At 41.6% G+C, this 21428-nt stretch overlaps 1 protein-coding gene across 3 annotated transcripts in view; it reads left to right on the top strand.

The window, feature by feature from the left end:
* Positions 1-21428, top strand: part of LOC307032770 (nck-associated protein 5-like) — a 125533-nt gene that overhangs the window by 64987 nt on the left and 39118 nt on the right. For all 3 annotated transcript variants that reach the window (XM_079671012.1, XM_079671013.1, XM_079671014.1), the window contains 2 exons: positions 2764-2897; positions 17551-17641. In XM_079671012.1, coding sequence (XP_079527138.1) covers positions 2764-2897; positions 17551-17641 — 225 coding nt within the window. The remainder of the gene's footprint in view (positions 1-2763; positions 2898-17550; positions 17642-21428) is intronic.

Raw genomic sequence — 21428 nt, 5'->3', positions numbered from 1 at the left:
TTTGCTCCAGATATATAGGCTCTTGGCAGGGGGATGTACTATTTAATGCCTCTGTACGGCTGGATTTACAGCGCCCATTACTCCTGACAGCGAGAGGCTCCCTGTTGTGTAAAGAGTCTGAATTTATAGCCGCAGTGAGCACCAGTACTGGTTTTAATGGTGACTCGGTTTTAATATTCCCTCTCCTCGACCCATTCACCCAGTTACAATCTGCTTTTGTGACAGAAATTCCTGCCGAAGAAACACTACACTGTAATGAAATATGATTCATTGGTTGCATTCATGGCACTGTGGTCACATTTTCTAAAATGTTTGGTAATTTACAAGCATGCTTTCCTGTTGTTTTAGTATTTTTCTTTGCGGTGTGATTTTTACGGTGTAGATTTAAATCATAGCAGCACATGTTTATGATACGCTGAGCCCAAAGACAAACATCAACTATTTGTGTGTCCATGTACCCATTTTTCAGTCAGCGTTCCTGACTCTTTCACACCACTAGATGTCCCCATAATGCTTGTGTGTAAAAAGCACTTCTGAAGCCTCACACTGAGACACACCATGATTGGTGACTAATACAAAGAGATGATGTAGAGTCAAAACATTCAGTATCCATAGTGAATAAATTAGGCATCATACACAGGATACTCCTCTCTTGCCCTCAAAGACTCCAACCACTACTATTTAGAAATATGTATGGCTATCTGACTTGCATCCTTTGGTTACTATAACCCTTTAGGAACACACAGTTAGATATACACTACATGTATATCGTTTTTAGACTGTAAGTGTAAATATGCACATTAACATTGAATTGTATCTCGCTGCACTGTCATCGCTACTACCTCTGCTTTTACCACTCTTATTTGTGTCTATTTTTTACTGCAGTGAGAGTTGCCAAAGATATTTTGTTGTACTTTGTATGATGACACTAAAGATAATATTCTATTCTATTATATTCTATTCTTAAATGTAAAGCATGAAAGTCAAATGATTGAATCATTTTTTGTAGAATTTGTTTAACTTTTTTCCAGCTTTACAAATGAGATTAAAGGTAGGGTAGAATGGAATAAGAATAAGAATGGAATGGCTAAGAATGGAGAAACCAGCTCGAGTGTGTTAGAATTTGAAAGTACACAACCGAAAAAAATCTGCCCCTTCCTTCAGACGTCCTTACAGAGCCCCTCCTCCAACACACACGAACGCGCACATGACCAATGAGGGCACGAGATGAGTTTGTGCACAGATGGAAGGCTGACAGGCAGGTAGGCCATCCAGTTATTTTAGCCGGGCCGGCTCAGATGATTGGTCGTGCTTTTTACAGCGCCACGGCTTCCACAGATGAAATGTTTTAATGGATTTATTGTCAAAGCATTTAATATATTCATTGCTATCGGGATGTTAAGAGCATTCCATGGAATATAACAAAAAGTGTTTCTGAAATGAATTACCTACCCCACCTTTAAGTGCACAGCTATTTCAAATATCTTACTCGGCAATAACTTTGCAAAAAAAAAAAGCAACTTTCCACATTTTCTTCCAGTCACTTATCTTTCCCCTCAAACTCATTTCCTGTTATTTTACTAACTTGCATTTTTATGGCAAGACAGTGACAGGTGATCACCTAACTCTTCTGCCAAGAAAAATGGGGCCAATTGCAAAACCATAATTGTCAGCTGTAGAAGATGCCAGGCTTTGTGCGGAGACTTTGAGACTGCTGAAATCCTCAGCCTTGTTCGAAGCTCCTCTGCAAGTGTGTGTCTGCAAAAAAGTCCCTCTCAATGCCAAATGTTGCTCTCCTCAAGGAGGGAGTGTGCCGGCACAGGGCCACAGTCTTTGAAGTCGAGGACTCTTCTTTCTTTTGGGAGCAGGTGGCCTTCAGACTGAGAAGAATCCAATTAAAGTCAGAAAAAAGAAGCCTCCATTTTGACTTGTCTCTGGTGAAAAAGGACTGATAAATGTGGTAATGTAATCCGGAGAAACCTCCACAGACCTCCTCATGAGGGTGATGGGGTTCTCTCAACCAAACCTAGATTAAAAGTACACTTATAGGTCTTAAATGAGGTTACAAAATAATGTAAAAACTAAATGAATTGTAGCTTTTAGGTTATATCCATGGCTGTTGTTGCATTTGTGTGCATTTTCTACAGAGTCTGCTGATATTTACTGTGAACTTTCTGTCACAGCAACAGGAGAAAAGGGGGGGTTCATTAGAACATTTCAAAGTAACAACAGACTATGGAAGTGATACCAATCTGCTAGCTTAAATGTCATCATGCCCTTACTCTTTTATTTTCTCTCACCGCTAAAGCTTTGACACAATGTTGGATATTTTCTGTCCACAGCAAAAGTAAACTCATTAAAAGCCATCATGGACTTACATTTAAAGGTGTCCTATCATGCAAAATGCATGTTTTCATGTCTTTTATACATTAATATGTGTCCCCGGTGTGTCAGGGAACTCACAAAGTGTCAGAAAACACAACCCTCTCTCTTGCCCTCCGTATATATTTGTACGTATATATCTGAGACCCGTAATATATGCCTACAAATAGCATGATAGGAGATCTTTAAATGTCATCATGCGCTCATTCTTTTATTGTCTTTCACCGCTAAGGAGAAATGACAGGATGTTGGATATTTTCTGACCCCAGCAACTCATTAAAAGCTGTCATGGACTCACACTTAAGGAACATATATGACTCGGGGATGATCTGTTGATCCTTTTTACGCCACCAGCTCAACGCTCTTGTTTTGTGTCCACAGCGAGAAAAGCTGATCCACGAGCTAGAGGAAGAGCGACGCCTGCGACTGGAGAGCGAGAAGCGTCTCCGGGAAGTGACGGAGGAGTCGGAGCTGGGACAGGCGCAGATGGTTTCACTGCAGCAGCAATTCTCCAGGTAAAAGAGCCTGAAAGCAGAGAGTGTACTTGACTTATTGAACGCCTGCGGTCCGCCTTTTAAAGGTCTCCTATCATGCAAAATGCACTTTTTAATGTCTTTTATACATTAATATGTGTCCCCGGTGGGTCAGGGAACTCGCAACGTGTCAGAAAACAAAACCCTCTCTTTTTTCCCCCGTACCCAAATCAAAAAAAAAACGGGCTAAGGACCCAGAATCAGCCCTTCTCTAACATGGCTGAAATAGAGGGGTATGAGGCATGGGTAGAAGGGCTGATCTGTTTGGTATTTTTATATCATTTTTATATACTGTATCTGAGACTCATAATATATGCCTAAAAATAGCATGATAGGAGATCTTTAAAGAAATGGAAAACATCTTAACTGATTTATGCTGGAATAGGATCCAGTCGCCTGTGAGGACCTTTATACTCCAAATAATGGACATGTGCACGGTGTCATAATAATGGTCATAACAAGACAGAAGTCCTAATATTCCCCACTGCTCACTCCCCACGCATTCTTATAAGAATGCCAAAGAAATACAAAAAATATCGATCTAATAACACATGGATCAGACAAATAAACAACAATCCTCCAAAAGTAATTGACCTTTAGCAGCAATCTCCTGCAATCAGCACAGAATCAATACAGCGTTCTGGCTCTTGTTTTTCATAAGAGTGCTTTCTTTGAGTCACTTGTCGTGAGCAAAATACATGATGATGCATTATTTTGAAAGGTCCTAAGTGCTCAAACAATCGCTGAGGTGTGACGAGGAGGGAATGGCACATCAGAGTTGAAGCCGAGTTGATGCCTTAATTAGGCATTCAGTGCTTCACTTAAAAAAAAAAGAAAAGGTAGTCCAGAGGATTTCACATTAACTGCTTATCTTCTCATTAAGTTGGTGCAGAAAATCCTGTACGTTTTAATGGTCCCAGTGCTGGAGTGCAGACGAAGGCAGAGTCACCGCCAAGGGAAGAATACAACGTTTAAGAGCCCTTCGCAGAGATTTATCTCGTATTTAAAATGTTCCAGTGAGTTTAACTAAGTGGTGATTCTCACTTATGTTCAGTTTCCTTACATCCTTTTTGGAAAAACAATTTATACGTGCAGTTTGTTTCACCCAATTTCTCTTTGTTTCTGATGCCAGCAGCAGTCCATACAGGTTGTGACCTTTTGAGATGATGCATGTTCCATTTCGTAAATCATGACTTCAGTCGTAGGTATTTAAATCATCAATAAGACATGTATAAACCTGTCTCAAGCTATTTTGTACCTATAAAAAAAAAAAAAAAAAAGCCGGCTGCACCTTTCCACGTCTCCTTGGATTGCTGGTTGGACACGAGTATCTCCTCGGAACTTTGCCAGGAAAAAGTGACTATATTTGTGAAGTGCATTCCCTCCTGGGCTACGATGTACTGTAGTGGTGAATTAGTAGCAGTATGAGTAACCTGCAGTTCTATTCAGAAGGGAAAAGCTTATCTCTGATTGGGTCCTGTACAGGTCCCCAAAGGAGACAGGTGAATTTGTCGCAATGGCAGGGGTCGCCCAGATGGATGGTTCTCATTGGGTGGCTTCTGGCGAGACAGACAAAGATTCCATTATGTCCTCAAAAAGAGCTTATCGAGCCACGGACGTTCTCCCAACCTCTCCACCTCACTCAGCTCTTCTCATTGTAGTTGCGTTGCTCATTGTCATCATGCTGGATGGCTTTAATTTTCCGTCTTCGATGTTTCTGTGAGTCCTGAGGGAATGCAAAGATGGACCCAGCAACACACTAACAGGATTTCAGTCTCACTTGACAGAGTCGTTCTCTTTGTTTGAGCATTGATGATATTTGTACCAAGCAAGGTGTGTGTGTGTGTGTGTGTGTGTGTGTGTGTGTGTGTGTGTGTGTGTGTGTGTGTGTGTGTGTGTGTGTGTGTGTGTGTGTGTGTGTGTGTGTGTGTGTGTGTGTGTGTGTGTGTGTGTGTGTGTGTGTGTGTGTGTGTGTGTGTGTGTGTGTGTGTGTGTGTGTGTGTGTGTGGTGCAGAGGTGGGAGGTAGTGGAGTACAAATACTTTTCTGGTATTAGTACTTTACTCCACTACTTCTTACATTTTGAACCCAAATACTTGTACTTTCTACTTCTCACATTTTCCAAACAGGCTGGTTCCTTTAGTTTGAATGTGTGTTTGGTGGCGTGGTCATTATTATTTAGAGTCATTGCGTGCCTATTGATTTGAACACGATCCGTGTATCCATCATTTCCTGGTCTTCTCTAAAGAAGAGGGACCAATGACAACGTTGCCGTTGTTCAGCATGGAAACATTCATTAACTAACAATGACATTATTGTTCTATTAATATAAAGGGAGGTCAGGTACTCTTTAAAACAGCTGCTAGTTATGGGTACTTTTACTTTTTAAGTACATTTGGAAGCCCTCTTTACTTTTACTTGAGTAAAGAAGTTTAGTCAGTACTTCTACTTTTACCAGAGTATTTAAAACACGAGTATCTGTACTTCTACTTGAGTAAAGGATGTGTGTACTTTTGCCATCTCTGGAGGAGTGTGTCTACTCGTACCTGGCTCTTCAGTGGATTAGCATGTTTACATGACAGCCAATAATCGGTGGCTCCGTGCCATGGTGGCAGATGGGACGTCAGCGAGGTCACCTTAATTAGAGACTTACAAGCCAGAAAAAAGAGAACTCGGTCACCAGGCCACCAGCAAGTGTCTTCCCATGAACCTTTGCGCAGATCTCTACTTCCTACCCAAAAGCACTGCTTCGTATGCGACATTATTTGTGTCTCTACTGCGAGACCTTCATCCATATCTCCTGATTGATTTTAGCTTTGTATTTGTTGCGCATTAGGGACCTCCGTTCATCGATGTTTCTTTGGAGAGAACGCCCGCAAATCATGTTAAGTGGACATCCCATCTGTTAAATAGACCTGGATGTGTTCGACCTCAGGCAACAATTGATTTGCTAATTAATTGAGATTGTGCTTTGAATCATGAGGATGGAAGTGAAATCAGACCAAAGCATACCAGTATTGGATAATGAAAGCCAGCCAAAGATATCAAACATTTATGCAAATGAGTGTGTTAAATAGCTTTTTCACCCATCGCCACAAATAGGGTTTGCATTGAACTAAATGCCTTTGCACTGGGAGACAAATGTGCTCTGTGATGATATGACACCAAAGGTAATGAGCCACTTGTTAGAGTATGCTATCACACACAACAAACAAACAGGCATACCCACAGCAAAAGGGAAAAGATCAGACTCACTCCTGGAGCCAGACGCACTCCTGGGAATCTCTCTCTCTGTGTGTGTGTGTGTGTGTGTGTGTGTGTGTGTGTGTGTGTGTGTGTGTGTGTGTGTGTGTGTGTGTGTGTGTGTGTGTGTGTGTGTGTGTGTGTGTGTGTGTGTGTGTGTGTGTGTGTGTGTGTGTGTGTGTGTGTGTGTGTGTGTGTGTGTGTGTGTGTGTGTGTGTGTGTGTGTGTGTGTGTGTGTGTGTGTGTGTGTGTGTGTGTGTGTGTGTGTGTGTGTGTGTGTGTGTGTGTGTGTGTGTGTGTGTGTGTGTGTGTGTGTGTGTGTGTGTGTGTGTGTGTGTGTGTGTGTGTGTGTGTGTGTGTGTGTGTGTGTGTCTTACACTTTTTTTGGCAGGGGTTCAAACTGGAACAACTGGCTTTTTTTCTTTTTCTACTTTCATCCACTGCAAAGCTCAATTTTGGCGTGTTTTCACGGCTGAGATCAGAAAGTCTGCATTCCTCAAGTGACTGGCCATTTAGCTCCAGACATAGGTGCACACACACATATACCCTCCCCCACGCAGTTGGGCTCTTATCCTGGTGTGGGTCACATGCCCAGCCCCCTCCTGACTTGGGTCAACCCCCCCCCCCCAGGGGCTTCACCAGCACTAGCATGGCCTGCCGTCATTAAACTCCCAACAGATTAGTGGGAGTCTCCAGCAGCCTCCTTTAGCCCACCCTGGACGTCCCACTCCTCCATATGGGCAAGACATTTAAGAGAGGATGGAAGTGAGAAAAGATGCAACTGGGAGCAGCACTTAAGTTTCAGAAATGAAGTTTGGAGGCAGAAGTATAATCCATCCAGTGCTTTTGGAACGTCTATCCAGCGAAGACTCTCTGAGGCCTTGTCCGTTTTCCCCTCCTCTTCCTGTGGTACCACTCTCAGACAGGATGCCTGGTGAGCACACTGGAACATGGGGGCCGCTGGGGGCCCCTCGTGGTCTGAAGATGAGGGCGGCGGTTTTCAGGTAATGTGCAGCCATATCGTCCCCTTTTGGAAGTTTGGTTCTCACTGCAGTTTTCCAGATTCAAGGCTTTCATTGTCATTTGTACATAGCTACAGTGTAGACATGACAATGAACATCTGAGGTCATAGCCTCCTCCAACGGTGCAACATAATAAAACAAGATAAAATTGTGCAAGTAATACAAATAAAATAGAATAGAAATAGTACAAGGAGAGTCTATACAAGTAGTTTGAATATGATCTATTACATAAATAATGTGTAAGTTGCAGACAGTTGAATGTTATGGATGTCCTTTCAAAAGTTCAGTTTGTTTGCTTAGCACACTTATCCTCTTACAGACTGTTATTGCCCGTTCTCCTCAGCCTGTTATGGAGATTAAACACTTCTCAAAAGGGGGAAAATAAGAGGCCTTTTGTTAGGCTCAAAAGTCTGCTCACGCACTGAAGCTCAGGTTCGATATTTTGACGTTATTCTCGGATTTATCCGTCTTTATTTGTCCTCTTTGTTCTCCGTAAGGCATTCGAGGTAAACCAGCTTGCTGAAGGTGGTGGTAAATAAATTCCTCCTGACTTCATTGTGCCTGGATCATTGTCACCCAGAACACATGTGCGCTCATCAGCAAAACCGATGGCGTTTTACAGCCGACCCGCTCCACTTGACTTTGAAATCATCGGCGTCTTGAAGGGCCCTCTTGGCGGAAGGATATGGGAGACTTACGGCTAGACTAACAACAACAGCAGACGATGACTGGTGCCTGCAGATTTACGGCACATTACTCAAGTGTGTGTGTGTGTGTGTGTGTGTGTGTGTGTGTGTGTGTGTGTGTGTGTGTGTGTGTGTGTGTGTGTGTGTGTGTGTGTGTGTGTGTGTGTGTGTGTGTGTGTGTGTGTGTGTGTGTGTGTGTGTGTGTGTGTGTGTGTGTGTGTGTGTGTGTGTGTGTGTGTGTGTGTGTGTGTGTGTGTGTGTGTGTGTGTGTGTGTGTGTGTGTGTGTGTGTGTGTGTGTGTGTGTGTCCCCGATGATGTAAACAGGGAAGAATGGCAGCGTTTTTTCAAGTCTGGACGTGTTGTTTGGACAGTCACGCTCAGGTTGAGATCCCTCCACGGTCCTCCGAGTGAAGTTTTTAGAACCGTGTGTTGTATGCATTCATGTGCTACTCTCATTACCGCCACACTGCTCTGGATTGCACAGCTGGACTGGCAAAAGGTGCTCAGAGAGAGTGATTGCACTTTTTTTTTGCAGATCAGTGCCCTCTCTTCTAATCATCCAAGCCACGCCTGGACCAAGTGTTTAAATGTGACCCCCCCCCCCCCCTTTTTTTTTTTTGTCGGATGAATCAGGGCCCCTGTTCGAGACGACACATCTGCGGTCATTAACAGGATGGAGGGGGGGGGGGTGGGGGTCACTCTTTTGAAGTCACTTCCTTACCCATGCCCAATGGGGGGGACGAGGGTCTGTTAAATAGATAATAGGTGTCTGGACTATTTTGGGGAGCACCTCGTATTTAAAAGGATTTATCGGTCCATTTCAGAACCTCTCTTTAACTTGGGGATTATGTCTGATTGAACTTCATCTGGGTTGTTTCTACTCCATCACTTGTGCTAAATTACCATCCCAAGTAGTGGTACCAATCTCCTTTGAGAACAAAAGTCTGTTCACTAACTTAGCACCACTATGTCAGACAATCCAGCCCACTAACTTCCGCCTTGGATTAACCACTCTGGTTATGATGTTTATAGGCCGAAAGAGGTCAGATTACAAGCTTTTTGCAGAAGTAGGGCATCCCTGCTCACATCATGATAGCTGGCCTGTTCTCTCTGGCTTGTGATTGTAGCCTAAAGGCAAACAGCATGTCAATCAAACTGACCTCACGGTTGCAGTATGGATCTGGTTGTTTGGCAGCTGCTAAGGTCAACACATACACTGAAAAACTGTTTTATTAAATGTATTATGTCAACAGTTTTCACATAATTTTATAAAATAAGATAATTTTGTATTTTTTGTATTCGGGATTGTGGGAAATGGTATTTCGATCTCTCTGTCTGTATACACAAACTGAAAGATTGACAATAAAGTTGACTTTGACTTTGATTCACACAGATTAGAGATTAATGCAATTAAAGATAAAATCAAAGATACAAATAAAAATATACAGTTAAGTAACTTGATTGAAAGAAATGAATTAAAATGAACATATACATATTTGGGTCCTATATACATATTAGATATATGTACATGTATGTGTGAAAACTGAGGTTAGTTGAAAGCAATACTATTAAGTGGAACCTATTATTTTGTATTTCAACCTAATATTATATTATTGCTTTCATTTATGTGTAATTTGCTGACATTTAATTAAAGTCTGTTTTTTCAGTGTAAGGTCATTCTCTATCTGTATCTTTTGAAATATTTCCATTATGAATATAGTGGCCAATAATGCTCTTGAATTATTGTTTCAGCGCTACATGCAACTTACCGTTATGATCTATCAATATTTCCAGTGTAAGTAATGGACTCCATGCTGTCAGTCTGACAAAGGTCTCCCACCGGGATGTCTTCTTCTGTCTCCGTCTCACATGTGGAACTCGTATGCCTGTAACCCATTGTGGAGATAAAGGCAGAGTCTCCAGCCAAATGCTTTTGAGGACCGATGGCTTCCTCATTGCTAACTGCTTCCTTTGGCCAGAGGTGAACATGTGGGGCGGCCATCATGAATTTGCACACACCAAATGTAGACGGACGGATGAAGGGAAAAAAAACGAAATCTGAATCCCTCCATATGTCTCTTTTTAATAGACGCTCTTAACTGACTGTTCCTCGTTGGCAGAGATGGTAAAAGTACACACAACCTTTACTCAAGTACAGATACTCGTGTTTAAAAATACTCTGGTAAAAGTAGAAGTACTGACTAAACTTCTTTACTCAAGTAAAAGTAAAGAGGCTTTGAAATGTACTTCAGCAAAAAGTACCCATAACTAGCAGCTGTTTTAAAGAGTACCTGACCTCCCTTTATATTAATAGAACAATAATGTCATTGTTAGCTAATGAATGTTTCCATGGTGACCAACGGCAACATGACAACGTTTTCATTGGTCCCTCTTCTTAAGAGAAGACCAGGAAATAATGGATACACGGATCGTGTTCAAATCAATAGGCACGCAATGACTCTAAATAATAATGATCACGCCACCAAACACACATTCAGACTAAAGGAACCAGCCTGTTTGGAAAATGTAAGAAGTAGAAAGTACATATGTTAAAAATGTAAGAAGTAGAAAGTCGTCAGAAAAAGAGGTAGTGGAGTAAAGTACTGATACCCGAAGAATGTATTTAGGACAGTAACAAAGTATTTGTACTCCACTTCTTCCCGCCTCTGCTCGTTGGTTCTCAACATGTTAAGACATTTATGGAGAACGTTTTAATTCATTTTTTTAATTTGCAGTTTTAAGTGTGTAAAACGACCCGAAGTCCTTTCTTTTCACAGCAAAAACACTGGAATGAAATATGACTGTCAGTAAATACTAAATGCTTTGCCCTCTTGATCTTTTTTTTCTTTGGCATGTGTGTTTTGTTGAAAAGGTCAAAGGTCGCTGAGTAGAGTCAACGGTCATGAGGGCAAGGACCTCTGTAATGCTACCCCGCTGTAACATGCATGACTGATGCATGTGACTTTTACAGCCCTAACTGTCCTCTAGGCTATAAACTGGACGAGCCTTTCACCAAAAGTGTCTCGCTTAGTTTGCTCTCTTCATTTTGGTCACGTCTGAGGAAGGGTCTCCTCGCATGTTTTCAGCTCTAAGGGGATAAGAGTGGCTTAGCGTTGTGTTAAGCTAGGCAATCACCCAGTGGGTAAGTGATTTGCTTTAAAAGTAGAAGAATGGAATATTCCGGTGCCAAAACGGACAGTTTGGCAGGGCCTCGCTGAGGATTCAGATAAGGAGATTGCAGCTGGCCCTCCATGGCCTCAATTCAACCGCTACAACCAGGTGATTGTTCTCCCTCTATCATTCCAGCAGCTTAAAGATTTTTCCAATTGTTCACCGGTCAAATCTGATTAGAGGGTCTCGGCTAACCTGAGCCTCTGACAGCTCTGATAAAGTGAGAGTACTGATACTTCCATCCTTTTGGAGCTTCTGTCCTGATTAATGTGAAATGTTAAGAGGCTGTACATCTTTCGCTCTGATCTGAATGATGTCATCCAGGACCTTAATCAAGTGATTGTTATGTTACTATTATCATAAGGTGCCTTGTTTCTAAGTTTACTGTGATAAAGGAATAATACACAGTGTGTCTTAAAGGTGTCCTAAAGGAATTTGAGCCCCATACTGTTTCAGAAATAATCCTTGATGAGGTTTTGAACATGATATGGTGTTCAATCAGGACAGCATTTAGCTGTATTTGGGTAGAATTCTCCTGATCAGATACTCAGCATAAGCTCCGCCCCCTCTTTTAAAAATGTGTTATTATTATAATTGTTTTATAAAGCTTTAGACCCAGAATCAGCCCTTCTCTAACATGCCTGAAATAGAGGGATATGAGGGATGTCTAAAATGCATGATCTGTTTGGTATTTTGAGCAAAACACATCATAGACATGTTTTTTATATATTTGTATATATCTGAGACCTATAATATATGGCATGATAGGAGATCTTTAAGCAAGTTACCATGGTTGTTATGTTACTATTATCATACGGAGCCTTGTTTCTAAGTTTACTGTGATAAAGGAATAATACACAGTGTCTCTTAAAAAGCTGCTGCCAAGGAATGCTGGCAGCCAAGATATCCAACCAAGGCAGGGGGGGGGCGGGGGGAACTCCTGAAACATGCGAGCATTCAGGAAGTAACTGGCAGGAGAGCGATGACTAAAACAAACAAGCGAGCGTTAATGAAAAGCGCCACATTTGCAGAGAAGATTGGTAGAAATCTGAGATGGCGTGCAGAGATCTCTGATCATGCAGTAAGTGTCCTGGCATGCAGCCTCCTCCAGAAAGTGTCTTAATTACCAATGAATAACCACATGACTGCAGGCACAAACACACACACTGGGAATCCCTGTCTTTAGCTGTGCTTCATCCAGTCCTTTTTCTGATCCAAGACACCCAGCAGGGGGCTCTTCTTCTTCTTTGGAGACGGCTTAACATGGGACATATGGGAAAGCCTTTGCCTGCCAGATCACTGTCTTTAAACAGAGCCCAATGGCGGATAATGACACTCGGGAGAGAAAGAAAACGGGAGATGTGTTGTCTGGCTGACACGGGACACACCATGCTGTCTGTCGATTGAGCGAAAAAGCACTCAAGCTTATATGATGACTGCATGGCCTATTTTATCCTGGAGACCTACATTACTGCAATAGTGTCTAGTGTGTGTTCGGATGTCTCTCCATATGGAGCTCAAGGACTTTTACACAGTGTTGCTGGCTTTTTTCCGCAAAAACAGAGGTACAAAGAATGGAGAGAAACTTAACAAGGGGTAAGTTTTGAGCTCAGATTGTCAGCTTTTGAGAGAGGCTTGAGGTCCTTTGATCATTTTTAGTCGTGTGAAGGAATTTGTCATTGAGCTGAGCACAGTTTACAATGAATAGAAATAGTGTGCTCCTTCGTTTGATTCCATTGTGACAATTGGCTTGAGGAAGTTTTTGCACTTGTTACTTTTCAAAGTATTTCACCTCTAACTGTGCATTGTGATGATGCATCACGTTTTTTTTACCCTCTGTCGTCACATTAAAGCTGAAGACCGTCAGACCTCAGGCTGAAAATTGATTGGACCCTTAATTGTATTTCCTGGACTGCTGACGAACGCCACATTTTAAATTCAGCTCGTGCTGCACGAGGGTCAGGGGAGCCTGGAATTTGCTTTCGCCCCCACATACATCCCTTCAAAACACACACACACACACACACACACACACACACACACACACACACACACACACTTGTCCTTCCTGAAAGATGTCTTCAATAGGTCACTGAAGAGCACTTTGAGATTAATCACACTGAGCATGACTATGTTTTTATGTAAAGTAATGCTCTGTCATCTCAGAGTTATGGACCATCCATCAAATGCATTTAGCAGACTCCCTCTCTCACATATAAATAGGTTTTAGGAGGCTGAATTTCACAGTAATGACAAATAGGACTGTTTATTTGATGGGATGTTCTTCTGGACACTTGTCCCATTCTCTATTTGGACCGATTTACGGGTTGGATTTCATTATTTAAATATAATTTTGGATGGGTTTTAGAAAGCTATTTTACCAATACCAATGAATTGTAATGCTTTAAAACAAATAACGTAAAAGCAGTTTGTTGGTAATCAGTGCAACATCGATAGTGATTACTGGGCTAATTATCCAAAGCAATGTTATTTGTGTTGCTCTGCATGAGTTGCCAAAGAAAATGAGATGATAAAAAGTAGTTCAGGGAGTTTAACTGAACTACAGAGAGAAACAATACATTTGAAGATTAAACTCGTCATGGCTACACTATTAAAATTAGCAATAACGAATCAGCAAGTTCCACAATTTTCCATTTTTCAACCAGAATAAGTACATTTTCTCTCCGATTACCACTTCAAAGTCAGAGCTATTCAAAAGCACCAGTGTGTGTCCACTGAGATGCCACACATCTGTGCTTTATGGGACTTTGAAATGAAAGCAATATGGAGGGCGAGGCAGCACTTTGTGGTCCGTAGAACCACAAAGGGTCTCTTTCAGGTGCGCATGAATCACACAGACCCCTCAAAAAAAGCCTCAGCTGAAGCACCACGCCAGACGTCCCCCTCCCCCCTCCTCCTCCAGCCACAACATAAGCAATCAGGCATGGAAGAGTTGCGTCCGTAATGCAAAGGTCGCTGAGGTCACTCTGGAAGTTTGTCTGGAAGTTACAGCTGTGAGTGTGTGACCACGGCTATGAAAGCAAATTCTCATATCATTGGATTTTGCATTGATTGCTTCCCTGGCTCATTTGGCAAATGTTTTCATGCATTAGAATACTTTTTTACTCCCATCTGTTGGCTTGCCTAATGATATTTCTGCTATTTCTCATTTCAGGTTTAATTTCCCCACATTTACATATTTATATGCATCTAACATTTCCTATGCTGGCAGCTTGGTACTGAACCAATAACAAAATAGTTAACAGGATGTGAGTTTTCTAAAACAATTTCTCTAAGAGGGATTGGTCACACACTTTTTAGACATTTTATTTGTACATGGAAATATGTTAAATGGACCAAAGAGTTTTAAGAGTTTGTGGAACTATTCCCTTAAAGTTAGAAATGCTTTTCATCAAGGTGATAATGATGTGGTGTGGATTATAAAGAAAACTGTCCTGGTAGTCCAAATACAGTTTACAAAAAAAGATATTCCCTTTCTGTATGATTCACTATTTGGCATTGTTTTGATGAGTAGCATAAGCCCTGCTGTCACACTGACAAAACGATGTGTTTGGGTCTGGAGAGAGGAGGAGGTGATTTAATGTGGGAAATGTGCAAAGAGTCTTTCCTTTTGTCACTTCACAGTGAATCAAACCAAGATCACCAGGGATTTATCCTTGAGTAAAACGCATGCTCACCTCTGCGAGTGTCCTCACAAAACACAACAGGGGCACACTCTGTGGCTAAATCTGTAGGTGGTCACCTGCCCAAATCCCCTCAGGCTGCAGGCTGACCCCGTGTCAGTTTCGCAGACTACAAAGCTGTGCATGTCACGTCCTCTTTGCTCTGTACGTTGTGCTGATTAAGGCCGGCGTTTAAAGCAGGAGCAATCTGCCAGCCTCTTCCTGTGTTCAGCTAGCGGTCTGATTACAGTCGGCTTTATGGCTCAGCCCGGACAGATGGTGAGGCTAGCATCGTCCCGCCCTCGTTCTCTCCCACAGTCAGGGCACAACTGCCGGGCAATCAAGAGACCAGCATATATAAAACATGCAAGCCACTATTGAAATTATTTGATTCAGTGCAACACTATTACTCCTAATGTTAAAGCAGACGACGACGCTGATTGGCTCAAATTATGTTTCGGAGCCATAGCTTACAGATAGCAACAGTCAGCTGCTAGTGGCTGCTGCTGCACTGGTTGAGGGCTCCTCTCTTAGCTCCCAGACGAGAGAGGGTAATGATACACGGGCAAGGCCAGGCAGGAAACATGTGACTTATCAGTAACTTTAGACATCGTAACACCATTTTAAACGAGATTTTATTGTAGATTAAACATTTTACTGATAGCAATTATATAATATTTACCTTGTTCATTAAAAATAAAAAATAAAAATATATATTTAAAAATATATATATATATTTTTTTTAATTTTTAATTTGTAATAGACACACAGACACACACACACACACACACACACACACACACACACACGCATACACACACGCATACACATATTATTGTAGTTCTGACAGCATCCATCAAACTAGATGTTTTCCCTTAATGGTCTGTTTTCTAATATTTCTGTGTTTCTGAACCACGTCTGTGTCTGCATATAATGTTCGTATTTAGTCTCCTCAGGGTTCCCGCGGGGTCTTAAAAAGTCTTAAATTTGATAATCTGAATGTAAGGCCTTAAAAAGGTCTTAAATATGACCAAAAAAATAAGAAAGGTCTTAAATATGATTGGATTTGAAAGGTACTTCTGTGTTGCGATAGCGTCTAAAATGTGTTTTGGGGGAAATGTCCGGGCTGCAAAGTAACCAGTACGGTAATAGCGTTTCAGTTCCCCCCAACAATTTGTGTTGAATTAAATCAGCATGGAACCAGTAATCACTAACTTTGTTTCCCCCGGCCCCTTATTGGAGAACACCCAGCTAGTAACCCAGCAACCAAGCTTCAGCTTGCGGCAGTCAGAAACTCTTCGAATCTACTTACAAATGAATATGGGGAAGTGTAAGTTCAACCGTATTTGGTTGGAAAACATCTAATTTAGTGCTTGGTTGAAACCAGTGGAGGTGGTTTGAAGTGTTTGAAGCCTTCTGCACCTTTTGCAAAAATAAATAAGCGTTTGTTTTGCTAATGTCGTGTTAGCTACAGTAGTGGAGCGTTAGCTAGTGCAGCAGCTCCCGCAACAACACCGGGGGACCTCTGGGCGACGTTTGGGTCTACGTCAACCCTAAAAGCGGAGGTGCCTTAGACGCTAAATACCGTAGCTAAACACTAATCATACAACAGTAATGATGAAATAGTGTAGCCAATTACTCAAAAATGTTCCCCGTGTGGTTTATTCACCATTACAATAGCCCCACCTAAAATAATTTCCACCAGCCGCCACTGATGGTGCTGCTGATTTCTCTTAGTTTAATGTAAAAAAAAAAAAAACGTGATTTGCTTGCTAATGCGGGAAATGTGCAAAGATTTGAAGCCTTTCCATTTATCACAAATCAAACCAGTACAAAAATAATGTCATAAAATGTGGATGACTCCCACCTGACTATATCAAAGCCTTTCTTTTGTCTCGTGAATGTATCTGATCATTTAAGTTAGCATGAACCCTTCTGGCTCCAAAATCATCTTCTTCATCTGCTGCTGTGGGACTCTTCTTTTTATTTTTACAGAATCAGAATACTAAGTTCCCTCCACAGTTTTAGCATGTGGCTCTTATTCATTCCTATGTAAATAGACAGGAGCATTTTTCCCGTTGCACTTTTGCCACCTGTTTTGCATGCAGCTTGCAGCGTTAGCAGCACAAAATAGAAGCTTGGATTGTTTAGAGCAGACCTCGACTTGAAGGTCAAGGTCACTCGCTCGGTGCTTGCTGCTGTGATTGCACTTAATTCCAGCCATCAGCAGACACACACACACACAGCTGGGCACACACACACTCTTATATAATCACAGACAATATGTCAGTAAGTACTATGTTTGCACATTTCGTTCTCAATCTAGTCATTTGGACAAAGGGTTTCCTAGCATAGGTGGCACTGAATCAGTCCCATTCGGTTGTATTTATCACTTTGTGTGTGTTTGTATGCTTATGGAAAGTGTAAACAGAAATAAATATCCCAATTCAAGGTTGCAATGACTCATTTTAAGCTCTCATAACAGCTTGAAGATAGATACCGTTTTGGATGTTTGTATTGGTGCTTTCGCTCTGAAGTAGCTGTGGGCTCTGGCATCGGGTCATTTTAGGAATTATAACTCAAAATAACCCTCGTGCAGGTTCATACTGGCTCTTCTGCTGGGGAAATTAACAACAAAGCACGCGTGGACCATGGTATCAATGATCAGTGGCTACCTAAAACTGCTTTTGGCCGAAACATGCTACTAGAAAGCATTTCCCGGTTATTCGTGATAATCCACAGCTTCTGGAGACCTGTGTGGAACCAAGAAGTCTTCCAAATGAATGAGATATTGCAATGTTTTAACCATGATAATGTGTCCTGTGTGCAGGATGGAAGAGACGGTGCGGACGCTGCTGCAGAACCAGGGCGTTGTGGAGCAGACTGCTGTGGACACTGTGGACATCATGAAGGCCTACAAGGTAAACATTAAAGATCTCCTATCATGCTTAATGCACTTTTTAATGTCTTTTATACATGAATATGTGTACCCGGTGTGTCAGGGAGTTCACAAAGTGTCAGAAAACAAAACCCTCTCTCTTTTCCTAAGTACACAAATCTCTAAAAACGGGGGTACAACGGAGCTGATCCAGATTTGCGTCCGGTATGACGTAATATCTGAAATGTGGGCGGGCTTTACGCCCACGGCCCTATCAGAAACGTTGCTATCAGAAACAATGCCTGACGTGTTTTGGAAGTAATATGGTCTTTGTTTACATTAGCATCGCTAACAATCAGAGCGAACCTGTACTGGAGAGAGTATGTGTTTAAAAAGCAGGATATTAAAAGGTACTCACCTTGTGGTAAACCCGCAAGAGAAAAAGCATTTGAGCTCCATACTGTTTCAGAAATAATCCTAGATGTGGTTTGGAACATGAAATGGCGTTTCATCACGGCAGCATTTAGCTGAGTATCAGATACCCCCCTCCCTTTAGCTTTAGACCCAGAATCAGCACTTCTCTAATAGGGCTGAAATAGAGGGGTATGAGGCATGGCTAGAATGGGTGATCTGTTGGTATTTTGAGCAAAACACTTCACAGACATGTTTTTTATATATTTTTATATATCTGAGACTCATAATATATGCCTAAAAATAGGAGACCTTTAAAAAATGAAAGTGTCTAAAGGAGCCGATATGTTTACTAATGACACATATTCTCATATTTGTCTCTTTGTTTGTATCTCACTCATTGTTTTCCGCAGCTCAGACAGTGGTGAGTAAAGCCAGACTGAGCTCAGGTGCTTTAATCGATGTTACATAAGAGAAATAGCTGCTGGGAGAAAGATTACACATATCTCTGAAGCAGGGTCAGGGCGTTGCAGCTCTAAAACGCTGTTGCCTCAGTCTGTTTATCGTCACTGCTTTGTCTGAGAGCCTTAACTACAGCAAACTATTCCCTACTGTGTGAGGCTTTCATTTGTAGACCTGAAATTACTTCTTTTAGTATTTACCCACCACCACACACAACATTTTTAAGCTTTCATAAAGCAGCAGCAAAACGTCTCCAGGGAACAGAAGGAAAAGTACATTTATGGGAAAGCAAGTTTGCAATAAAAAGAGTGTCTTTATAAAAAATCAGTGTGAATAAAATAAGGCAGGAACTCAGGAATGACGAGTGCAAAATGCGAATAAAAAAACAAGCCCTATAAGTTTAAATGTCAGGATGGTGAACCGTGTTATTAACAGCCATGATAAAAGGCTGATGTGCTGTAAATTGCCCCGAGGTGCAAAAGCTTCATAATAAAAAAATGACTAGACAGCTCGCTCTGAAATGTATGTGACATGAATACAATGTGTCAATATGCAAATATTAGTCTCTGTGCTCACAAAGTAATCCTTTTCTGGGTTCCCACAACAACAAAAGATTATGTGGATTGAAAAACAGAACGACGGGTGATAGGAAGTAGAATAGGGTGTGTTTTGTGGAAGCATACTGTAAATATTCTCCAGTCTGAGCACCTGGGTTCAACCCAAACTGAATCTTTTAAAATACTTGTCAGCAATCGTTTTTATATAAGACCAATCACAACAGAGCCGGCCAGCTAACCAATCAGAGCAGACTGGGCTTTGGTTTCAGACAGAGGGTGAAAAGAGGTGCTGCAGCACAGGCAGTATGAGAAAAATAAAGAGATTTTTGAACATTAAAGCATGGAGACATGTCCCAGTAGAGACACTACATACTGATATACACCTGAACATCAGCAGGAGAGGACTCTTTAAAGTAGAGACACTACATACTGATATACACCTGAACATCAGCAGGAGAGGACTCTTTAAAGTAGAGACACTACATACTGATATACACCTGAACATCAGCAGGAGAGGACTCTTTAAAGTAGAGACACTACATACTGATATACACCTGAACATCAGCAGGAGAGGACTCTTTAAAGTAGAGACACTACATACTGATATACACCTGAACATCAGCAGGAGAGGACTCTTTAAAGTAGAGACACTACATACTGATATACACCTGAACATCAGCAGGAGAGGACTCTTTAAAGTAGAGACACTACATACTGATATACACCTGAACATCAACAGGAGAGGACTCTTTAAATTAGAGACACTACATACTGATATACACCTGAACATCAGCAGGAAAGGACTCTTTAAAGTAGAGACACTACATACTGATATACACCTGAACATCAGCAGGAGAGGACTCTTTAAAGTAGAGACACTACATACTGATATACACCTGAACATCAGCAGGAGAGGACTCTTTAAAGTAGAGACACCTGAACATCAGCAGGAGAGGACTCTTTAAAGTAGAGACACTACATACTGATATACACCTGAACATCAGCAGGAGAGGACTCTTTAAAGTAGAGACACTACATACTGATATACACCTGAACATCAGCAGGAGAGGACTCTTTAAAGTAGAGACACTACATACTGATATACACCTGAACATCAGCAGGAGAGGACTCTTTAAAGTAGAGACACTACATACTGATATACACCTGAACATCAGCAGGAGAGGACTCTTTAAAGTAGAGACACTACATACTGATATACACCTGAACATCAGCAGGAGAGGACTCTTTAAAGTAGAGACACTACATACTGATATACACCTGAACATCAGCAGGAGAGGACTCTTTAAAGTAGAGACACTACATACTGATATACACCTGAACATCAGCAGGAGAGGACTCTTTAAAGTAGAGACACTACATACTGATATACACCTGAACATCAACAGGAGAGGACTCTTTAAATTAGAGACACTACATACTGATATACACCTGAACATCAGCAGGAAAGGACTCTTTAAAGTAGAGACACTACATACTGATATACACCTGAACATCAGCAGGAGAGGACTCTTTAAAGTAGAGACACTACATACTGATATACACCTGAACATCAGCAGGAGAGGACTCTTTAAAGTAGAGACACCTGAACATCAGCAGGAGAGGACTCTTTAAAGTAGAGACACTACATTCTGATATACACCTGAACATCAGCAGGAGAGGACTCTTTAAAGTAGAGACACTACATACTGATATACACCTGAACATCAGCAGGAGAGGACTCTTTAAAGTAGAGACACTACATACTGATATACACCTGAACATCAGCAGGAGAGGACTCTTTAAAGTAGAGACACTACATTCTGATATACACCTGAACATCAGCAGGAGAGGACTCTTTAAAGTAGAGACACTACATACTGATATACACCTGAACATCAGCAGGAGCAACTTTTCATTGTTATACGGACGATACCGTGATGTATTGTGCAGATCCCTCCATTAAAGGTGGGGTAGGTAAGTTTCAGAAACCGGCTCGAGATACACTTTTTGTTATATTCCATGGAATGCTCTTAACATCCCGATAGAAATGAATATCTTAAGTGCTTTGACAAAAAATCCATTAAAAAATGTCATCTGTGGAACCCATAATACTGTAAAAACTACAACCAATCCGTAAACGGATTGGATTGCCGCCCTGTCTGTCAGCCTTCCATCTCGTGCACGCACAAATGTATCTCGTGCCCTTATTTGGGCGTGCCCTCTTTGGGCGTGCATTGCAGCAGTACTTCAATCACTCGCCAGCAACAGGCGGCCACTTTCACCATGGCAGAGTTAGGTTCAACATCGTCTACTGGTCGCAAAAGAAAAAATGTAACGGAACAAATTAAGAACAAAAAGAAAGTGGAAACTAGGAGAAGTCAAACCAGAGTCAATATCTGA

This window comes from Notothenia rossii, assembly GCF_949606895.1.
Source record: "Notothenia rossii genome assembly, chromosome: 3".
NCBI classification, from domain to species: domain Eukaryota; kingdom Metazoa; phylum Chordata; class Actinopteri; order Perciformes; family Nototheniidae; genus Notothenia; species Notothenia rossii.
The sequence above is the reverse complement of the archived record's forward strand: the minus strand, read 5'-3'. Positions and strand labels throughout refer to the sequence as shown.